Consider the following 23260-nt stretch of genomic DNA (forward strand, 5'->3'; position numbering starts at 1 on the left):
CTGGGTGAATAAAATGTTTGGGCACTATTTTTCCACTTGGCAGTTGCTTGATCTAATTCTGACAGTTTACTGATCTCTCTCACTGTTGTGTGTGAGGGGGAGGGGCCTTTTTTTGGCGCTTTTGCTACGCATCAAAAATTTCAGTCAGAAGCTCATTGTTTTTCCTGCATGTTCCGGTTCATCTCTACAGAACTCAGGGGTCTTCAAAACTTGTTTTGAGGGAAGTAATCTTCACAACAGAGCTGTGAGATTGTAGTTGACTGTGATAAAAAACGTTTATTCTTTAACTTTTTTTTCTGCCATCAGGGTTAGTTATTCTTTGCTAATGGGAACAAGCCTTTGCTAAAATTGTGGTTTGTTTTACAAAGATTGATGCTGTAACCTTTTCTGTTTATTAATTTCAACTGTCATAAATCTTTCTGTGCTTCTTAGGCACAGTACGTTTTTCATTATATTTTACTTGAATAATATTTCCAAGTTGCAAGTTTAGTTGCTAGTGTGTTAAACATGTCTGATTCAGAGGAAGAGACCTGTACTATTTGTGCTAATGCCAAAGTGGAGCCCAATAGAAATTTATGTACTAACTGTATTGATGCTACTTTAAATAAAAGTCAATCTGTACAAATTGAACAAATTTCACCAAACAACGAGGGGAGAGTTATGCCGACTAACTCGCCTCACGTGACAGTACCTGCATCTCCCGCTCGGGAGGTGCGCAATATTGTGGCGCCCAGTACATCTGGGCGGCCATTACAAATAACATTACAAGATATGGCTACTGTTATGACTGAGTTTTTGGCTAAATTACCAGAGCTAAGAGGCAAGCGTGATCACTCTGGGGTGAGAACAGAGTGCGCTGATAATGCTAGGGCCATGTCAGATACTGCGTCACAACTTGCAGAACATGAGGACGGAGAGCTTCATTCTGCGGCTGACGGTTCTGATCCAAACAGATTGGATTCAGATATTTCAAATTTTAAATTTAAGCTGGAAAACCTCCGTATATTACTAGGGGAGGTGTTAGCGGCTCTGAATGATTGTAACACAGTTGCAATACCAGAGAAAATGTGTAGGTTGGATAAATATTTTGCTGTACCAACGAGTACTGACGTTTTTCCTATACCTAAGAGACTAACTGAAATCATTACTAAGGAGTGGGATAGACCCGGTGTGCCGTTCTCACCCCCTCCGATATTTAGAAAGATGTTTCCAATAGACACCATCACACGGGACTTATGGCAAACGGTCCCTAAGGTGGAGGGAGCAGTTTCTACTTTAGCTAAGCGTACCACTATCCCGGTGGAGGATAGCTGTGCCTTTTCAGATCCAATGGATAAAAAGTTAGAGGGTTACCTTAAGAAAATGTTTGTTCAACAAGGTTATATATTGCAACCCCTTGCATGCATTGCGCCGGTCACGGCTGCAGCGGCATTCTGGATTGAGTCTCTGGAAGAGAACATTAGTTCAGCTACTCTGGACGACATTACGGACAGGCTTAGAATCCTTAAGCTAGCTAATTCATTCATTTCGGAAGCCGTAGTACATTTAACTAAACTTACGGCTAAGAATTCCAGGTTTCGCCATTCAGGCGCGCAGAGCACTGTGGCTAAAATCCTGGTCAGCTGATGTTACTTCTAAGTCCAAATTACTTAATATACCTTTCAAAGGGCAGACCTTATTTGGGCCCGGTTTGAAAGAAATTATCGCTGACATTACAGGAGGTAAGGGCCACGCCCTACCTCAAGACAGAGCCAAACCTAAGGCTAGGCAGTCTAATTTTCGTTCCTTTCGGAATTTCAAAGCAGGAGCAGCATCAACTTCCTCTGCTCCAAAACAAGAGGGATCTGTTGCTCGCTTCAGACAAGGCTAGAGACCTAACCAGTCTTGGAACAAGGGCAAGCAGGCCAGGAAACCTGCGGCTGCCCCTAAGACAGCATGAATTGAGGGCCCCCGATCCGGGATCGGATCTAGTGGGGGGCAGACTTTCTCTCTTCGCCCAGGCTTGGGCAAGAGATGTCCAGGATCCCTGGGCGCTAGAGATAATATCTCAGGGATACCTTCTGGACTTCAAATACTCTCCTCCAAAAGAGAGATTTCATCTATCAAGGTTGTCAACAAACCAAACAAAGAAAGAGGCGTTTCTACGCTGCGTTCAAGAGCTCTTGTTAATGGGAGTAATCCATCCAGTTCCACGGTCGGAACAGGGACAAGGGTTTTATTCAAATCTGTTTGTAGTTCCCAAAAAGGAGGGAACTTTCAGACCAATCCTGGATTTAAAGATCCTAAACAAATTCCTAAGAGTTCCATCGTTCAAAATGGAGACTATTCGGACAATTTTACCTATGATCCAAAAGGGTCAGTACATGACCACAGTGGATTTAAAGGATGCTTACCTTCACATACCGATTCACAAAGATCATTACCGGTACCTAAGGTTTGCCTTCCTAGACAGGCATTACCAGTTTGTAGCTCTTCCATTCGGATTGGCTACAGCTCCAAGAATCTTCACAAAGGTTCTGGGTGCTCTTCTGGCGGTACTAAGACCGCGGGGAATCTCGGTAGCTCCGTACCTAGACGACATTCTGATACAAGCTTCAAGCTTTCAAACTGCCAAGTTTCATACAGAGTTAGTACTGGCTTTTCTAAGGTCACATGGATGGAAGGTGAACGAAAAGAAAAGTTCACTCGTTCCACTCACAAGAGTTCCCTTCCTGGGGACTCTTATAGATTCTGTAGAAATGAAGATTTACCTGACAGAGGACAGGTTAACAAGACTTCAAAGTGCTTGCCGCACCCTTCATTCCATTCAACACCCGTCAGTGGCTCAATGCATGGAGGTAATCGGCTTAATGGTAGCGGCAATGGACATAGTACCCTTTGCACGCTTACACCTCAGACCACTGCAACTGTGCATGCTAAGTCAGTGGAATGGGGATTACTCAGACTTGTCCCCTTCTCTGAATCTGGATCAAGAGACCAGAAATTCTCTTCTATGGTGGCTTTCTCGGCCACATCTGTCCAGGGGGATGCCATTCAGCAGACCAGACTGGACAATTGTAACAACAGACGCCAGCCTTCTAGGTTGGGGTGCCGTCTGGAATTCTCTGAAGGCTCAGGGACAATGGAGTCAGGAGGAGAGTCTCCTGCCAATAAACATTTTGGAATTGAGAGCAGTTCTCAATGCCCTCCTGGCTTGGCCCCAGTTGACAACTCGGGGGTTCATCAGGTTTCAGACGGACAACATCACGACTGTAGCTTACATCAACCATCAGGGAGGGACAAGAAGCTCCCTAGCAATGATGGAAGTATCAAAGATAATTCGCTGGGCAGAGTCTCACTCTTGCCACCTGTCAGCAATCCACATCCCGGGAGTGGAGAACTGGGAGGCGGATTTCTTAAGTCGTCAGACTTTTCATCCGGGGGAGTGGGAACTTCATCCGGAGGTCTTTGCCCAAATACTTCGACGTTGGGGCAAACCAGAGATAGATCTCATGGCGTCTCGACAGAACGCCAAGCTTCCTCGTTACGGGTCCAGATCCAGGGATCCAGGAGCAGTCCTGATAGATGCCCTGACAGCACCTTGGGACTTCAGGATGGCTTACGTGTTTCCACCCTTCCCGATGCTTCCTCGATTGATTGCCAGAATCAAACAGGAGAGAGCATCAGTGATTCTAATAGCACCTGCATGGCCACGCAGGACTTGGTATGCAGACCTGGTGGACATGTCATCCTGTCCACCTTGGTCTCTACCTCTGAAACAGGACCTTCTGATACAGGGTCCTTTCAAACATCAAAATCTAACTTCTCTGAAGCTGACTGCTTGGAAATTGAACGCTTGATTTTATCAAGACGTGGGTTTTCTGAGTCAGTTATTGATACCTTAATACAGGCTAGGAAGCCTGTTACCAGAAGGATTTACCATAAGATATGGCGTAAATACCTATATTGGTGTGAATCCAAAGGTTACTCTTGGAGTAAGGTTAGGATTCCTAGGATATTGTCTTTTCTACAAGAAGGTTTAGAAAAGGGTTTATCTGCTAGTTCATTAAAGGGACAGATCTCAGCTCTGTCCATTCTGTTACACAAACGTCTGTCAGAAGTTCCAGACGTCCAGGCTTTTTGTCAGGCTTTGGCCAGGATTAAGCCTGTGTTTAAAACTGTTGCGCCACCATGGAGTTTAAACCTTGTTCTTAATGTTTTACAGGGCGTTCCGTTTGAACCCCTTCATTCCATTGATATAAAGTTGTTATCTTGGAAAGTTCTATTTTTAATGGCTATTTCCTCGGCTCGAAGAGTCTCTGAATTATCAGCCTTACATTGTGATTCTCCTTATTTGATTTTTCATTCGGATAAGGTAGTTCTGCGTACTAAACCTGGGTTCTTACCTAAGGTAGTCACTAACAGGAATATCAATCAAGAGATTGTTGTTCCTTCTTTGTGCCCAAATCCTTCTTCGAAGAAGGAACGTCTACTGCACAACCTGGACGTAGTCCGTGCTCTAAAATTTTACTTACAGGCAACTAAGGAATTTCGACAAACGTCTTCTCTGTTTGTCGTTTACTCTGGTCAGAGGAGAGGTCAAAAGGCTTCTGCTACCTCTCTTTCTTTTTGGCTTCGTAGCATAATTCGTTTAGCTTATGAGACTGCTGGACAGCAGCCTCCTGAAAGAATTACAGCTCATTCTACTAGAGCTGTGGCTTCCACTTGGGCCTTCAAGAATGAGGCCTCTGTTGAGCAGATTTGCAAGGCTGCAACTTGGTCTTCGCTTCATACTTTTTCCAAATTTTACAAATTTGACACTTTTGCTTCCTCTGAGGCTATTTTTGGGAGAAAGGTTCTTCAGGCAGTGGTTCCTTCTGTATAAAGAGCCTGCCTATCCCTCCCGTCATCCGTGTACTTTTGCTTTGGTATTGGTATCCCAGAAGTAATGATGACCCGTGAACTGATCACACTTAACAGAAGAAAACATAATTTATGCTTACCTGATAAATTCCTTTCTTCTGTAGTGTGATCAGTCCACGGCCCGCCCTGTTTTTAAGGCAGGTAAATATTTTTTAAGTTATACTCCAGTCACCACTACACCCTTGGCTTCTCCTTTCTCGTTGGTCCTTGGTCGAATGACTGGGAGTGACGTAGAGGGGAGGAGCTATATGCAGCTCTGCTGGGTGAATCCTCTTGCACTTCCTGTTGGGGAGGAGTAATATCCCAGAAGTAATGATGACCCGTGGACTGATCACACTACAGAAGAAAGGAATTTATCAGGTAAGCATAAATTATGTTTTTTTATATTTACCTATCAAAACTATATATTTTTTTTAGTAGACAACCCAAAGTATTGATCCAGGCCCATTTTGGTATATTTCATGCCACCATTTCACCTCCAAATGCGATCAAATAAAAAAAATCATTTTTACTTTTTCACAATTTTAGGTTTCTCACTAAAGTTATTTACGTGCAGTTATGGCACAAATGGTTATAAATGCTTCTCTGGGATCCCTTTTGTTCAGAAATAGCAGACATATATGGCTTTGGCATTGCTCTTTGGTAATTAGAAGGCCGCTAAATTCTGCAGCGCACCACACTTGTATTATGCCCAGCAGTGGGCTAATTAGGTAGCTTGTAGGGTTCATTTTTACTTATAGTGTAGAGATCTGCCTCCCATATGACACATCCCACCCCCTGACCCCTCTAAAACAGGGGTTAAGCAGAAACGTTTTATTTTTAAACACATAACTTTGTGAAAATTGAAATGCTATTTATTGTAAGAGCAGTTTTTATTTTATTATTTTGTTTTTATGAACAGTCTTTTTAGTTGACAGCTGCTAGTACCAAAGATGGCTCCACTAGTGGGACGGGGGAGGGTTGAGGATTGATCACCACACACTCGCACTCAAAAAAAGGTATCAGCTTGGTGGGAGGTGTCAAATAGGTGAGTAGTTTAGTTTTGATAGGTAAATAATAAAAAAAAAAACATGGCTCTATTTCTGTTTAAATGGAGTGATGGAAAAATGCTAAAAATTCTCTGAAATTCTCTGGTAGTGAAGTGGTTAAATTTTTTAATTTATTGTTCCTTCTAATAAAAGAAGGTAAAAAAAATTCCGGCATGTTTAGCTGTTTCAAATCTTTCTATATACATAATTTATATTTGTTATATGTTTTTACTTTTTAATATGTGTTATTTAAAAAAAAAAAAAATGATGTTGATGCGATTTATTTGTTTTCTCCAGAAAGATTTTAGAGTTCAAGAGCTTCCTCTGGCGCGCATCAAAAAAATAATGAAACTGGATGAAGATGTTAAGGTAAAAGTGCTTATTTAGAGTTCAGTGAGACATGCAGTTAAAAGGGACACTGAACCCATATTTTTTCTTTTGTGATTCAGATAGAAAGTTGCTTAAAATTGCATGCTCTAATTGACTCCTTTTATCACATTTTCTTCATTCTCTTGGTATCTTTATTTGAAATGCAAGAATGTAAGTTTAGATGCCGGCCCATTTTTGGTGAACAACCTGGGTTGTTCTTGCTGATTGTTGTATATATTCATCCACCAATAAAAAGTGCTGTCCAGAGTACTAAAACAAAAAAAGTTTAGATGCCTTCTTTTTCAAATAAAGAGATAGCAAGAGAACGAAGAAAAATAATAGGAGTAAATTACAAAGTTGCTTAAAATTGCATGCTCTATCTGAATCACAAAATACAACATTTGGGTTCAGTGTCCCTTTTTAAACCTTCAATAAAATGTTTTATTGTAATTTTTAAAAAAATTTTAATTTTTTTGAATAACGGTTTGGTTCCCTAGTGAGATTTACAGTATATGTACCAGATCTGTATGTCAATAGTTAATATATTTGCCAGTTATACAAAATTTGGTTGAAAGCTTCAAGTCAGCTAGGACCTTAAGAAAACAGAAACAAGTATTCTATTGGAGTTTTTAAAAACAGCTTAGTTTAGGTTGCCAAGTATCAAATGAATTTTAAAGCTATGTTCAAGTATTTTATTTTTTTCTTCTTATAAATGCACAGTATATATCAGAATTGGTAACTGCATTGCAAACAATCAGCATACAAGTCAAATGTGATTTTTAGGAAAATTTGCATTGTTTTTCAGTATAAAGACACACTTCTATGAAAAGCCTCTTGAATATTGTATCTGCTTTCTATATTTTTTAGGCCTTCATAATTTTGTGAAGGACTGCTAGTAACAACTTTTTTTTTCTGGGGTACTCTTGTATGGTTAGTGTGTGTGGTCGAAAAAAATCAGCTTGTTACTCTTAGTACTTTGGTGTTTTAAAAAAGTAGAAAATAATAAATTATGGATTTGGGGATTATGTACCTATACCCTTATATTGCAAAAATGACATGTTTGTTAGAGAATGTAATTTTGGCGTTAACCCCTGCAATGTATTCGCTTAGCTGCAGAGCATTACTGGTCTAGAGCGATATAACCAGTAACCCAATCAGCAGTGGCAGTTGCTGCCCCATTAGAAGCATTATCAAGGGAAATAGGTACCATTGGGCATTCAGTAAAGTTCCCTGAAACAGTCAATACACTATAGTTTTATTTTTTGAAAAGTGGTAATTTAAGTTAAATCTTAACATTCTAAGACCAGCTATGATCTTGGGATATAATGTTCCTTACACCTTAATGCAGCAAACCACTATAATAAAATTGAATGCATTGCAACTAAAATCATGCAGTATTTAAATCCTTAAAGGGACAGTCAACACCAGAATGTTTGTTGTTTTAATAGATAGATAATCCCTTAATTACCAATTCCCCAGTTTTGCATAACCAACACAGTTATAATTATACATGTTATTACCTTCAAGGTCTAAGCAATTAGCATATGAACCTCCTAGGTTTAGCTTTCAACTAAGAATACCAAGAGAACAAAGCAAAATTGGTGATAAAAGTATATTGGAAAGTTGTTTAAAATTACATGCATTATTTGAATCGTGAAAGTTTTTTTGGACTTGACTGTCCCTTTTATATAATCTTTTGTGTATAGACAACAAGCAAACTTTAATATATGTAATAAACTTAAGAAATATATTGGGTAAAAATATTATTCATGCAACTCCAAAAGCTAATTCAGATACTGATTACCTTGAGTTTAAATTAATCTTGATACAAGACATTCTAATTTGAATGAATGTCCTGTTAATATCTAACTGCCCTAGAATGTTCAATCATCTTATTATGGAATCTCCAGTCTCTGGCTTTCTGTATCCTTCTTGGTCTGTGCCTCAAGCTACAACACATCCCCTTTTTAGCAACTTCTATGAACTCCTGACACATTTTGTATATGCTCACATACATTAAAATAAAAATTTTAACATATCTAACAAAAAGCCCCACTTTCCTGACTTCCTAAAGCTTTAATGAGATATGAAACCCAAAATGTGTCTTTAATTATTCGGATAGAGCATGCGATTTTAAACAACTTTCTAATTTACTTCTATTATTATTATTTCTTCTGTTAAGTGTGATCAGTCCACGGGTCATCATTACTTCTGGGATATTACTCCTCCCCAACAGGAAGTGCAAGAGGATTCACCCAGCAGAGCTGCATATAGCTCCTCCCCTCTACGTCACTCCCAGTCATTCTCTTGCACCCAACGACTAGATAGGATGTGTGAGAGGACTATGGTGATTATACTTAGTTTTATATCTTCAATCAAAAGTTTGTTATTTTAAAATAGCACCGGAGTGTGTTATTATCTCTCTGGCAGAGTTTGAAGAAGAATCTACCAGAGTTTTTGTTATGATTTTAGCCGGAGTAGTTAAGATCATATTGCTGTTTCTCGGCCATCTGAGGAGAGGTAAACTTCAGATCAGGGGACAGCGGGCAGATGAATCTGCATAGAGGTATGTAGCAGTTTTTATTTTCTGACAATGGAATTGATGAGAAAATCCTGCCATACCGATATAATGTCATGTATGTATACTTTACACTTCAGTATTCTGGGGAATGGTACTTCACTAGAATTACACTGTAAGAAATACATAAAGCTGTTTAATAACTAGAGATTATGTTTAACGTTTTTGCTGGAATGTAAAATCGTTTTCATTTGCTGAGGTACTGAGTGAATAAATGTTTGGGCACTATTTTTCCACTTGGCAGTTGCTTAATCTGTTTTCTGACAGTTTCTGTTCTCCCTCACTGCTGTGTGTGAGGGGGAGGGGCCGTTTTTTGGCGCTTTTACTACGCATCAAATATTTCAGTCAGCAACTCATTGTATTCCCTGCATGATCCGGTTCATCTCTACAGAGCTCAGGGGTCTTCAAAACTTATTTTGAGGGAGGTAATTTCTCTCAGCAGAGCTGTGAGAATTATAGTTTGACTGAGATAAAAAACGTTTATTCCTGCTTTCAGAATTTGTTATCTTTGCTAATGGGATTAAACCTTTGCTAAAGTTGTGTTGTTTACAAGGATTGAGGTTATAACTGTTTCAATTTATTAATTTTCAACTGTCATAGATCTTCTGTGCTTCTTAAAGGCACAGTACGTTTTAATATTATTCTAATTGAATTGTATTTCCAAGTTGCAAGTTTATTTGCTAGTGTGTTAAACATGTCTGATTCAGAGGATGATACCTGTGTCATTTGTTGCAATGCCAAAGTGGAGCCCAATAGAAATTTATGTACTAACTGTATTGATGCTACTTTAAATAAAAATCAATCTGTACAAATTGAACAAATTTCACCAAACAACGAGGGGAGAGTTATGCCGACTAACTTGCCTCACGTGTCAGTACCTACATCTCCCGCTCAGAGGGAGGTGCGTGATATTGTAGCGCCGAGTACATCTGGGCGGCCATTACAAATCACATTACAGGATATGGCTACTGTTATGACTGAGGTTTTGGCTAAATTACCAGAACTAAGAGGTAAGCGTGATCACTCTGGGGTGAGAACAGAGTGCGCTGATAATATTAGGGCCATGTCAGACACTGCGTCACAGGTGGCAGAACATGAGGACGGAGAACTTCATTCTGTGGATGACGGTTCTGATCCAAACAGACTGGATTCAGATATTTCAAATTTTAAATTTAAGCTGGAAAACCTCCGTGTATTACTAGGGGAGGTGTTAGCGGCTCTGAATGATTGTAACACAGTTGCAATACCAGAGAAAATGTGTAGGTTGGATAAATATTTTGCGGTACCGACGAGTACTGAGGTTTTTCCTATACCTAAGAGACTTACTGAAATTGTTACTAAGGAGTGGGATAGACCCGGTGTGCCGTTCTCACCCCCTCCGATATTTAGAAAAATGTTTCCAATAGACGCCACCACAAGGGACTTATGGCAAACGGTCCCTAAGGTGGAGGGAGCAGTTTCTACCTTAGCTAAGCGTACCACTATCCCGGTGGAGGATAGCTGTGCTTTTTCAGATCCAATGGATAAAAAGTTAGAGGGTTACCTTAAGAAAATGTTTGTTCAACAAGGTTTTATATTGCAACCCCTTGCATGCATTGCGCCGATCACGGCTGCAGCGGCATTCTGGATTGAGTCTCTGGAAGAGAACATTGGTTCAGCTACTCTGGACGACATTACGGACAGGCTTAGAGTCCTTAAACTAGCTAATTCATTCATTTCGGAGGCCGTAGTACATCTTACTAAACTTACGGCGAAGAATTCAGGATTCGCCATTCAGGCACGCAGGGCGCTGTGGCTAAAATCCTGGTCAGCTGATGTTACTTCTAAGTCTAAATTGCTTAATATACCTTTCAAAGGGCAGACCTTATTCGGGCCCGGGTTGAAAGAGATTATCGCTGACATTACAGGAGGTAAAGGCCATGCCCTGCCTCAGGACAAAGCCAAGACTAGACAGTCTAATTTTCGTTCCTTTCGTAATTTCAAAGCAGGAGCAGCATCAACTTCCTCTGCACCAAAACAGGAAGGAGCTGTTGCTCGCTACAGACAAGGCTGGAAACCTAACCAGTCCTGGAACAAGGGCAAGCAGACTAGGAAACCTGCTGCTGCCCCTAAAACAGCATGAATTGAGGGCCCCCGATCCGGGATCGGATCTAGTGGGGGGCAGACTTTCTCTCTTCGCCCAGGCTTGGGCAAGAGATGTTCAGGATCCCTGGGCGCTAGAGATAATATCTCAGGGATACCTTCTGGACTTCAAATACTCTCCTCCAAGAGAGAGATTTCATCTGTCAAGATTGTCAACAATCCAGACAAAGAAAGAGGCGTTTCTACGCTGCGTACAAGAGCTCTTGTTAATGGAAGTAATCCATCCAGTTCCACGATCGGAACAGGGACAGGGGTTTTACTCAAATCTGTTTGTGGTTCCCAAAAAAGAGGGAACTTTCAGACCAATCCTGGACTTAAAGATCCTAAACAAATTCCTAAGAGTTCCATCGTTCAAGATGGAGACTATTCGGACAATTTTACCTATGATCCAAGAGGGTCAGTACATGACCACTGTAGATTTAAAAGATGCTTACCTTCACATACCGATTCACAAAGATCATTATCGGTACCTAAGGTTTGCCTTCCTAGACAGGCATTACCAGTTTGTGGCTCTTCCATTCGGATTGGCTACAGCTCCAAGAATCTTCACAAAGGTTCTGGGTGCTCTTCTGGCGGTACTAAGACCGCGGGGAATCTCGGTAGCTCCATACCTAGACGACATTCTGATACAAGCTTCAAGCTTTCAAACTGCCAAGTCTCATACAGAGTTAGTGCTGGCATTTCTAAGGTCACATGGATGGAAGGTGAACGAAAAGAAAAGTTCACTCGTTCCACTCACAAGAGTTCCCTTCCTGGGGACTCTTATAGATTCTGTAGAAATGAAGATTTACCTGACAGAGGACAGGCTAACAAGACTTCAAAGTGCTTGCCGCACCCTTCATTCCATTCAACACCCGTCAGTGGCTCAATGCATGGAGGTAATCGGCTTAATGGTAGCGGCAATGGACATAGTACCCTTTGCACGCTTACACCTCAGACCACTGCAACTGTGCATGCTAAGTCAGTGGAATGGGGATTACTCAGACTTATCCCCTTCTCTGAATCTGGATCAAGAGACCAGAAATTCTCTTCTATGGTGGCTTTCTCGGCCACATCTGTCCAGGGGGATGCCATTCAGCAGACCAGACTGGACAATTGTAACAACAGACGCCAGCCTTCTAGGTTGGGGTGCCGTCTGGAATTCTCTGAAGGCTCAGGGACAATGGAGTCAGGAGGAGAGTCTCCTGCCAATAAACATTCTGGAATTGAGAGCAGTTCTCAATGCCCTCCTGGCTTGGCCCCAGTTGACAACTCGGGGGTTCATCAGGTTTCAGTCGGACAACATCACGACTGTAGCTTACATCAACCATCAGGGAGGGACAAGAAGCTCCCTAGCTATGATGGAAGTATCAAAGATAATTCGCTGGGCAGAGTCTCACTCTTGCCACCTGTCAGCAATCCACATCCCGGGAGTGGAGAACTGGGAGGCGGATTTCTTAAGTCGTCAGACTTTTCATCCGGGGGAGTGGGAACTTCATCCGGAGGTCTTTGCCCAAATACTTCGACGTTGGGGCAAACCAGAGATAGATCTCATGGCGTCTCGACAGAACGCCAAGCTTCCTCGTTACGGGTCCAGATCCAGGGATCCAGGAGCAGTCCTGATAGATGCTCTGACAGCACCTTGGGACTTCAGGATGGCTTACGTGTTTCCACCCTTCCCGTTGCTTCCTCGATTGATTGCCAGAATCAAACAAGAGAGAGCATCAGTGATTCTAATAGCACCTGCGTGGCCACGCAGGACTTGGTATGCAGACCTGGTGGACATGTCATCCTGTCCACCTTGGTCTCTACCTCTGAAACAGGACCACCTGATACAGGGTCCCTTCAAACATCAAAATCTAACTTCTCTGAAGCTGACTGCTTGGAAATTGAACGCTTGATTTTATCAAGACGTGGGTTTTCTGAGTCAGTTATTGATACCTTAATACAGGCTAGGAAACCTGTTACCAGAAAGATTTACCATAAGATATGGCGTAAATACCTATATTGGTGTGAATCCAAAGGTTACTCTTGGAGTAAGGTTAGGATTCCTAGGATATTGTCTTTTCTACAAGAAGGTTTAGAAAAGGGTTTATCTGCTAGTTCTTTAAAGGGACAGATCTCAGCTCTGTCCATTCTGTTACACAAACGTCTGTCAGAAGTTCCTGACGTCCAGGCTTTTTGTCAGGCTTTGGCCAGGATTAAGCCTGTGTTTAAAACTGTTGCTCCACCATGGAGTTTAAACCTTGTTCTTAATGTTTTACAGGGCGTTCCGTTTGAACCCCTTCATTCCATTGATATAAAGTTGTTATCTTGGAAAGTTCTATTTTTAATGGCTATTTCCTCGGCTCGAAGAGTCTCTGAATTATCAGCCTTACATTGTGATTCTCCTTATTTGATTTTTCATTCGGATAAGGTAGTCCTGCGTACTAAACCTGGGTTCTTACCTAAGGTAGTTACTAACAGGAATATCAATCAAGAGATTGTTGTTCCTTCTTTATGCCCAAATCCTTCTTCAAAGAAGGAACGTCTACTGCACAACCTGGATGTAGTCCGTGCTCTAAAATTTTACTTACAGGCAACTAAGGAATTTCGACAAACGTCTTCTCTGTTTGTCATTTACTCTGGGCAGAGGAGAGGTCAAAAAGCTTCCGCTACCTCTCTTTCTTTTTGGCTTCGTAGCATAATTCGTTTAGCTTATGAGACTGCTGGACAGCAGCCTCCTGAAAGAATTACAGCTCATTCTACTAGAGCTGTGGCTTCCACTTGGGCCTTCAAGAATGAGGCCTCTGTTGAACAGATTTGCAAGGCTGCAACTTGGTCTTCGCTTCATACTTTTTCCAAATTTTACAAATTTGACACTTTTGCTTCATCGGAGGCTATTTTTGGGAGAAAGGTTCTTCAGGCAGTGGTTCCTTCTGTATAAAGAGCCTGCCTATCCCTCCCGTCATCCGTGTACTTTTGCTTTGGTATTGGTATCCCAGAAGTAATGATGACCCGTGGACTGATCACACTTAACAGAAGAAAACATAATTTATGCTTACCTGATAAATTCCTTTCTTCTGTAGTGTGATCAGTCCACGGCCCGCCCTGTTTTTAAGGCAGGTAAATATTTTTTAATTTATACTCCAGTCACCACTTCACCCTTGGCTTTTCCTTTCTCGTTGGTCCTTGGTCGAATGACTGGGAGTGACGTAGAGGGGAGGAGCTATATGCAGCTCTGCTGGGTGAATCCTCTTGCACTTCCTGTTGGGGAGGAGTAATATCCCAGAAGTAATGATGACCCGTGGACTGATCACACTACAGAAGAAAGGAATTTATCAGGTAAGCATAAATTATGTTTTTTTGTTCTCTTAGTATCTTTTGTTGAAAACCAGTGATGTATGCTTTCCTCCCATGTAGTGCTCCAGATGCCTACGTAGGTAACTCTTCAACACAATATCAAAGGAACAAAGTAAATCTGATAATAGAAGTAAATTGGAAACTTCTGTTTTAAAATGGTATGCTCTGTCTGAATCACAAAAGAAAAATTCTGGGTTTCATATCGCTTTAACTTATGAGTTTCAGGTTGTATACTTATCTATTTTATTGGTTATTATATTGCTAAGATAAAATGTGAAAAAGAAGAGCCACACCGGAATGGATCTAAGTATAGATCATATAAGTTCACATAAAGCCTTCGTATTCACCTAGAGAGACTATTACTAATTGAATACGAAGGCTGAAGTGGACTTTTCAGGATACCATTAGACACTTGTTTGTATCCGGACACTAAAAGAGAGACATTCCACCAACAGTTCTTTACAAACGAGTAAACATACCCGGGACGAGTTGGCAGAGATTCAGGATTGAGAAACTGCAGCCTCCTGGGAAGGACATCGGGTGTACTCTGGTACCGTACAGGTTTTAAGAATGATTGCAGTGTACCTCGGCTCTGAACGAGGCTTTTATTGTGAGGTGCATTTGGCATTTGTTATTAAACATCTTTTTATGTGAACTTATATGATCTAAACGTAAATCCATTCCGGTGTGGCGCTTCTTCCCATTTTGTCTTGTAGATTCTGTATCCATCTACTCCAGTGAGGATCATTTTCTTGAAGCATTACCTCCGGACGGATATGTGAACTCACTGTCCTGTAAATCCCAGTGCTCTTACACTGGCATTCAAATGTCAGTTCATTCTGTCTTTTGTTGTACATCATATTGCTAAGTTTGTGTTCTAAAAAACAGTTGCTTTGCTTCTTAACACAGATGATCAGTGCAGAAGCTCCAGTTTTGTTTGCCAAAGCTGCTCAAATTTTTATAACGGAGTTAACACTACGTGCCTGGATCCATACGGAGGACAACAAAAGAAGAACTTTGCAGGTAATTAAACCAAAGGTATTTTTCCATCTTAATACGAGGAGAGTCCACGGCTTCATTCATTACTTGTGGGAAATACAGAACCTGGCCATCAGGAGGAGGCAAAGACTCCCCAGCCAAAGGCTTAAATACATCCCCCAGTCATTCTTTGCCTTTCATCACAGGAGGATGGCAGAGAAGTGTCGGAAGATTTGGAATAGTAGTCTCTTATGGAGGGTAGTACTCTTCGGAATGGGACTGGAGTTTTAAAGGGCCATAATACCCAAATGTTTAAACACTTGAAAGTGATGCAGCATAGCTGTAAAAAGCTGACTAGAAAATATCTCCTGAACATCTCTATGTAAAAAAGAAAGATATTTTACCTCAAAAGTTCCTCAGTAGCCACCTCCCATTGTAAAGGATTTCTAAGCAGCATTTTAGTGTGTCTGTCCTGGGACATCTGAAGGGATGAGCATCGTGCACTCTCATATTATTTCACCAATCAGGTAAAGGAAGCTTACTATGAAATCTCAAGAGAGTCAAGTCAAATCTCATGAGATCACAGTAAAAGTTCATGACCTCAGCACTGCTGATGCTGATTGGCTGCTGTTCATTTCTTCATTTTTTTAATTTTTTTTACCTGCAGCTGGGAGCAGTCGAGTATAACTTTTTACACAGAACTCACTTTGCTGAGCTGAGGAGATTGTGAGGTAAAATATCTTCCTTTTTTACATAGAGATGCTCAGGTGATATTTTCCTGTCAGCTTTTTACAGTTATACTGCATCAGTTTCAAGTGATTTAGCATATGAGTATTATGTCCCTTTAAGTAGTCTTGTCAGCCTCTCAGTGAGAGCATTGACGAATGTTAGGGCCTGGAGATGCAGGGAGAGTCTTTCTGCGAAACCATCCAGACTCATATTAACAGCTCCTTAAGCAATTAGTGTTGCCAAGTTTCACTGCTTGCTTTCTATTACTCAAGTCCACTGTCAAACTTGAGAGGCCGTGTTCATGTTCCACAGCGTAGATTCTCTTAAGATCATTTCATTTTTTATTCATGTAATAACGCATAAAGACAGGGTCACAGTGACTCCTATTATCTGTATAGAATCAAGGGTAATATCTCTGGAAGGTGATTATTGAACAGGGGGGGGATGTATACATGATTGTTTTATTGTGTTTTTGCTGCGATATGTGTGAGATGTGGCTCTGGCAATGTGTGAACAGTCAGGTTCTTCTGTCATTTTGATTACTGCGCAGCCTGTTTAGTTTGGCGCGCTTTTTCTCGGCTGCAGAGGCGGTCCTGCATGTCACTCCATGTGACCGGGTGTGGCCTTATTCTCTTCCTTTTCCTGACTGTCGGTTGCAGGAGATAAAAGCGTTTTTTCTGTGGGCCTGGGTCATAGGAGGTGGTGAGTGCCCCCGGCCATTGGGTGTATAAAGGTGCCATTTATTTTTTTTCTATAGTCCATATTAAAGGCGCAAGCTATGTAGGACTCTGATGCGTTTGAGGGTACTCCCTCTTTGCCTAAATCTAATGCCTCTGTTTATTGTGAGGAGGTTACGGTATATCCGCCTGCTCAACTATTTTCCACATGCCTTGATAAAATAGTGATATCTAAAAAGAACAAGATGTCTAGTACCACTAAGTCGTCCACCTCTGAGTGGTTTCTGTCCAGCAAGGTGCGTTCCCTACTATCATCTTCGTTTACACATGCAGCTCCCCAGTGCACTACTAATCCTCCTGCAGGAGGGGCTCTGTGGCCGCCAGATTTTGCAGATCAGTTGCATACGGCGGTGTCTGCAGCCTTCAGTGCTTTATTTCGCACAAGCGAAAGGTTAAACAGTGCTGTCCTTCCCAGGGGTCATCTACTCCGTTGGATGTATCTGAGAGATTATCCGCTGAGGCAGAGGACTCTGATACTTCGGAGGACTCTTTCTCTGGGTCGGAATCTGCGGCCTCTAAACCTCCGACTGCGGATGAACCAGACTTTGTTTAGGATGGCGCACTTACGCTTTTTTTATTAAGATGTGTTGCCTATTCTAGAGCTTCCGGAACCGAATTTACCGGAAGAACCTTTTAAACCTAAGCTTTATAAAGTTTATGAGGAAAGGGTGGTGACACAGACTTTCCCGTGTTCCTGTAAAGATGGTGAATATTATAAAAAATGAATGGGAGAGACTAGGTTCATCTTTCTCCCCTTCTTTGTTTAAGAAATTGTTCCCGGTTCCTGATTCTCAGCTAGAATTGTGGGGATCTGTCCCTAAGGTGGATGGAGCGATCTCCGCGCTCGCTAAGCACACCACTATCCCACTCGAGGATAGTTTGTCGTTTAATGAACCCGTGGATAAGAAATTAGAGACTGTTAAGAAAAATCTTTCAGCACACGGGGTTTGTATTTCAGCCTGCAGCGGCGGTCACTGCGGTGGCGGGAGCCACTACCTATTGGTGTGACTCTCTGTCAGAGATGATCGAGTTGGAGACTCCCCTCGATGAGAAAAAGGGGCCTAGCAAAGAAAATATGTCCCTCTTTGATGTTGAATGTACTTTTAATAAGTTCATTTTCATGGTGGATAAGAGCCAGCTCCTAATAACTCTGTGTCACTGGGAGCTATACAGGGACTGTAACTTTGAAAGCATAGTGTTTTGAAGAATTGGGAAACAGAGGGAGAATTCCTTACACTGCTATACAGATTGCATGAGAAAGTAACTAGTGTTTTGTGCACTAAATACTATATAAAGCAGTCAGTGACTGCATAATGTAAACATATCCATTATTTGAAAAACGGACACTGCACTGACAACGCAACAACTTCAGCACAGCCATGTGCAGACAATGCAACAACACATAAGCAGCCATTTCCTGCCTTCCTTTCCTCCGCCAACTTGCTCAGTGTCATGATAGGACTGGACCTGTCTCACAGCACTGAAATTACAGCAGCTGCACCAGCACAGACATGACATCCGATCACAACATCCTGCACTACCTGGGTCCAATGAATTACTGTCTGTACTGCTGAGAGCAAGGCAGCTAGAGAGCAGGGGACACGCTCACATCTGAGTAAAGGCAAAGCCTCTGTGGTTAGCAATGCGCCTCGCATTCTGAATCTGATTTCCCGCTCAGACAGTAAGGGATTCACTCCACACACACACTGTCTGTGCACATTGAAAATATATTAGCGCAACTCGCAAGCCCCACGGCGCATGTCTCCACAGCCACATAACTGAGTGACTGCATTTAAAAAAACTTCTATCATGTGGCGCAAGGCAGATAAAACTCCCGCTCTTGGCGCTCTAAAGTGGCTGCCTGTACTTACACAAGCGCCGGCCCTGCCTGTCGCAGGCATCTGCTGGTACAGGGCCCCTTTGTGTATCAAAATCTAGATTCTCTGAGGCTGACTGCGTGGAGATTGAACGCTTAGTTTTAGCCAGGAGAGGGTTTTCTGAGAGTGTGATTGATACTCTCATTCAAGCCAGGAAGCCGGTCACCCGATGCATCTATCATTAGGTGTGGAGGACCTTATTACTCTGGTGTGAGACTTGTGGATATTCTTGGCATAAAGTCAGGGTATCCAGGATACTTTCCTTCCTCAAGGATGGTTTGGACAAGGGACTTGCCGCAAGTTCCTTAAGGGGACAGATTTCGGCTCTATCTGTGTTACACAAGAAGCTTGCTGAGCTTTTTCTTCAGGCTCTATCCAGGATCAGGCCTGTATTCAGACATTCTGCTCCTCCTTGGAGTTTAAATCTGGTTCTTAGGTTTTTGCAGACGGCTCCGTTTGAGCCTATACATTCTCTTGATATTAAGATACTTTCTTGGAAGGTTCTTTTTGTACTGGCTATTGCTTCGGCACGCAGAGTTTGCGGCCTTGCAAAGTGAGCCTCCTTACCTTGTTTTTCATTCCGATAAGGCTGTCCTTCGCACTGGGTTGGGATTTCTCCCAAAGGTTGTGTCTGATCGCAACATTAATCAGGGATTGTAGTTCCTTCCTTGTGCCCTAACCCTTCTTCTTCAAAGGAACAGTTACTTCATAACTTGGATGAGGTTCGAGCTTTGAAATTGTATCTTCAGGCTACGAAGGATTTCAGACAGACTTCAGCGTTATTTGTTGTCTATTCAGGGAAGTGCAAAGGGCAGAAGGCTTCTTCCACTTCCCTATCTTTTTAGCTGAGGAGCATGATTCGCCTGACAGCGGGACATAAGCCTCTTTAGAGGATTACGGCTCATTCAACTAGAGCTGTGGCTTCTTCTTGGGCCTTCAAGAATGAGGTCTCTATGGAGCAGATTTGTAAGGTGGCTACCTGGTCCTCCTTACATACTTTGTCAAAGTTTTACAAATTTTACGTGTTTTCTTCAACTGAAGCAGCTTTTGGGAGAGAGGTTTTACAGGCTGTGGTGCCCTCAGACTAGTGTCCGCCTCTTTTTTTTTTTTTTTTTTTTATCCTCCCGTTTTCATTCCGTGTCCTCTAGAGCTTGGGTATTTGTTTCCCAGGAACTGTCACGAACGCCGTACCGCTACAGGCCCTTAGCCGGCTTCTAACTCAACTGGAAGTGTATGGGGAAAATAGTAGTGGAGCACTGGGGGTGCACGCCGCTATTGGCAGCCGGTTCCGCTGCTTGTAATGCAAAAAGACGAAAAATTACGGCAGCAACAAGCAGAGTAAAAAGTAAGTTTAAAAATAAAATACTTTATTTGACATATTTCTAAAAAGCCAATTTGGCAAAAAAGTACAAAGGGTAGCAGGTGATAACCCTCCTTACATGTTTCGTGCCTATGCTCGGCACTTAATCATAGGAGTGAGATATGATAGTACAACCCCTGCTATTTAAAGGGGAAGTACCCAATGATGGTAAAGCTATAGAAACACCTGTGTAAAATAGTGTTAAAACTGCTTGCCCTCACCTAGCACTTTCTATGGACACAGAAAAGTATATTACATTTGAGAAAACATATATATATATATGTATATATACTAAATTACTTTTTAAAATGTACAATTGTAAATAATATATGGGCACATATGAACCAACAATTTCAACACTATACTATAACTTTATAAATACAGATTCAAAGTCGACCCCTGCGGCAAAACTATGATTATTATTTTGTGATAAATACATTTAATAAATATAGAGAGTATTAAATCAAAGAATAGGAAAATGTACTCATACATTCTTATTTATGGACTTAGATATATCCCATTATTTGTTCATTCCTAGTTAAACTAGGTATATAATATTTGATATTTAATATTTAATATGAATGGGATATTGATGTCAAATCTAATATCTAGAAAAAGTAAATTTCTATATGCACTATTAAAAAATAGACCTTATCAAAGTTCTTGCATAATAGATTAACCTTAAATAGATAGGCCAAAAAATTGGTATGTAAATAATTATTCCACATAATAAGACATATCCCATTCTCTATTCAAACCCTGTGGTGCTATCGTTTTAAGTTTATATATCCAAAATAATTCACGTTTGAGCAACAATTTTTGTTTTTTGCCCCCTCTGATGGGTGACTGAATTTTGTCAATAACTTTAACAGTGATATGTGCTATGTGGGTCATATGTATTTGGTTAAAGTGGACTGCTACCGCCGAATCTTTATTGTAATTTTTGGTATCCCTAATGTGTTCCCTAATGCGCGATCGGAGCTCCCTGGTCGTTTGACCAATGTATTATAGGGAGCAAAGAGAACATTCTATTAGATAGACCACAAATTCAGTCCTACAGTTTGCATAGAACTCCATATTATATCTTTCATGTGTTGCTGAACTAGTAAAGGTATCACTTTTTTCAATAACTTCACATGTAATGCATGGTCTAGTGCCACATTTGTATGTGCCCTTTTTCTTTATCCAGTTACTCCCCTGTTTTTTTGTTGTTGTATTTACCATACTGGGCACCAACCTGGTTCCCAGAGTCGGGGGTTTCTTGGACACAAATTTACAAGTTTGAAAAATATTACCCAAAGATTCATCTTCTTTTAATATATGTAGATGTTTCCTAAGAATAGCTGTGATTTCATTGAATTGTTTAGAATACTCGGTAGTAAAGACAATTTTATCCTTATTAAAATCTTGATCTGATCTTTTCTTAGTTGTTATCACTTCACTTTGAGTCTTATACTTTATCTTCTCGTGAGATTCATTAAGAATCTTCATCGAGTATCCTCTCTGCTTTAATCTGTTTGTAAGATCAGTACATTGTGAATTGAATTTCTCATTGCAGTTAGTATTTCTTCTCATTCTAATATACTGAGCTTTGGGAATTGATCTAATTAAGTGTGGAGGATGACATGATTTGGCATGGAGTATGGTATTTCCAGCTGTTGGTTTGCGATATGTATCAGTCAATATTGTACCTTTTTCTGGATCACCTGTAAGTTCTAAATCTAAGAAACATATTTTGTATTGTTGTAATTCACCTGCAAATCTCAAATTTAAGTCGTTGGTGTTAACATACTCTAAAAAGGTGCTTAATTCAAGTTTATCCTCCACTATAAATATAAGATCATCTATGAATCGCATGTACTTAATAATATGCTTTGCAAACGGATTAGACAAAGTGTAAAGGTATAGGTCCTCCCACCACGCTACATACAGGTTGGCAAACGAGGGGGCAAATTTTGCCCCCATCGCTGTGCCACAAACCTGCACGTAATATTCATTATCCTATATTATAAAAGACAAGTGTTTGTCTGAAGCCGTCATGCGCAGTACAGACAAACACTTGGCCTTAGATTCTATTCTCGCGCACCTCGGCATAGCTGACAGCTGACAGATTGGGAGCGCGAGGTACACAGCATACAAGCAGCTGTGAGATAGGGAGCGCAAGCTACTCAACAGCTGTGAGGTCTGCTGCGTGAGAAGCGGCAACGCGCTCCCCAGACCTCACAGCTGTTTGTGGCCGACGGGAGCGTCGCGAGGGGCGTGGCTGGGCGTCGCGAGGGGCGTGGCCGGGCGGGTGTTGCCGCGATGGGGCGGGGTCCCGCGAAGACATAGCCAGAGAGGGAGCAGGAGGGGGGGGCAGAGAGCCAAAGAGAAGGGGGGGCAGAGAGCCAAAGAGAAGGGGGGGGGCAGAGAGCCAAAGAGAAGGGGGAGGGGCAGAGAGCCAAAGAGAAGGGGGGGGGGCAGAGAGCCAAAGAGAAGGGGGGGGGGCAGAGAGCCAAAGAGAAGGGGGGGGGCAGAGAGCCAAAGAGAAGGGGGGGGCAGAGAGCCAAAGAGAAGGGGGGGGGGGGGGCAGAGAGCCAAAGAGAAGGGGGGGCAGAGAGCCAAAGAGAAGGGGGGGGGCAGAGAGCCAAAGAGAAGGGGGAGGGCAGAGAGCCAAAGAGAAGGGGGAGGGCAGAGAGCCAAAGAGAAGGGGGAGGGCAGAGAGCCAAAGAGAAGGGGGAGGGCAGAGAGCCAAAGAGAAGGGGGGGGGCAGAGAGCCAAAGAGAAGGGGGGGGGGGCAGAGAGCCAAAGAGAAGGGGGGGGGCAGAGAGCCAAAGAGAAGGGGGGGGGGCAGAGAGCCAAAGAGAAGGGGGGGGGCAGAGAGCCAAAGAGAAGGGGGGGCAGAGAGCCAAAGAGAAGGGGGGGGCAGAGAGCTAAAGAGAAGGGGGGGGCAGAGAGCCAAAGAGAAAAGGGGGGGCAGAGAGCCAAAGAGAAAAGGGGGGGCAGAGAGCCAAAGAGAAAAGGGGGGGCAGAGAGCCAAAGAGAAAAGGGGGGGCAGAGAGCCAAAGAGAAAGGGGGGGGGGCAGAGAGCCAAAGAGAAGGGGGGGGGGGCAGAGAGCCAAAGAGAAGGGGGGGGGCAGAGAGCCAAAGAGAAGGGGGGGGGGGGCAGAGAGCCAAAGAGAAGGGGGGGGGGCAGAGAGCCAAAGAGAAGGGGGGGGGGGCAGAGAGCCAAAGAGAAGGGGGGGGGGCAGAGAGCCAAA

General features: G+C 42.3%; 1 protein-coding gene across 4 annotated transcripts in view; it reads left to right on the forward strand.

Annotated features, from left to right (window-relative positions):
* NFYC (nuclear transcription factor Y subunit gamma) overlaps positions 1–23260 on the forward strand; it is a 299824-nt gene that overhangs the window by 172686 nt on the left and 103878 nt on the right. For 3 of the 4 annotated variants that reach the window (XM_053707222.1, XM_053707224.1, XM_053707223.1), the window contains exons 4-5: positions 6228–6299; positions 15250–15363. In XM_053707222.1, the coding sequence (XP_053563197.1) occupies positions 6228–6299; positions 15250–15363 (186 nt within the window). The remainder of the gene's footprint in view (positions 1–6227; positions 6300–15249; positions 15364–23260) is intronic. The other variant, XM_053707225.1, reaches the window with a different exon arrangement.

Source organism: Bombina bombina, chromosome 3 (assembly GCF_027579735.1).
Source record: "Bombina bombina isolate aBomBom1 chromosome 3, aBomBom1.pri, whole genome shotgun sequence".
In the NCBI taxonomy this organism is placed as follows: Eukaryota; Metazoa; Chordata; class Amphibia; order Anura; family Bombinatoridae; genus Bombina; species Bombina bombina.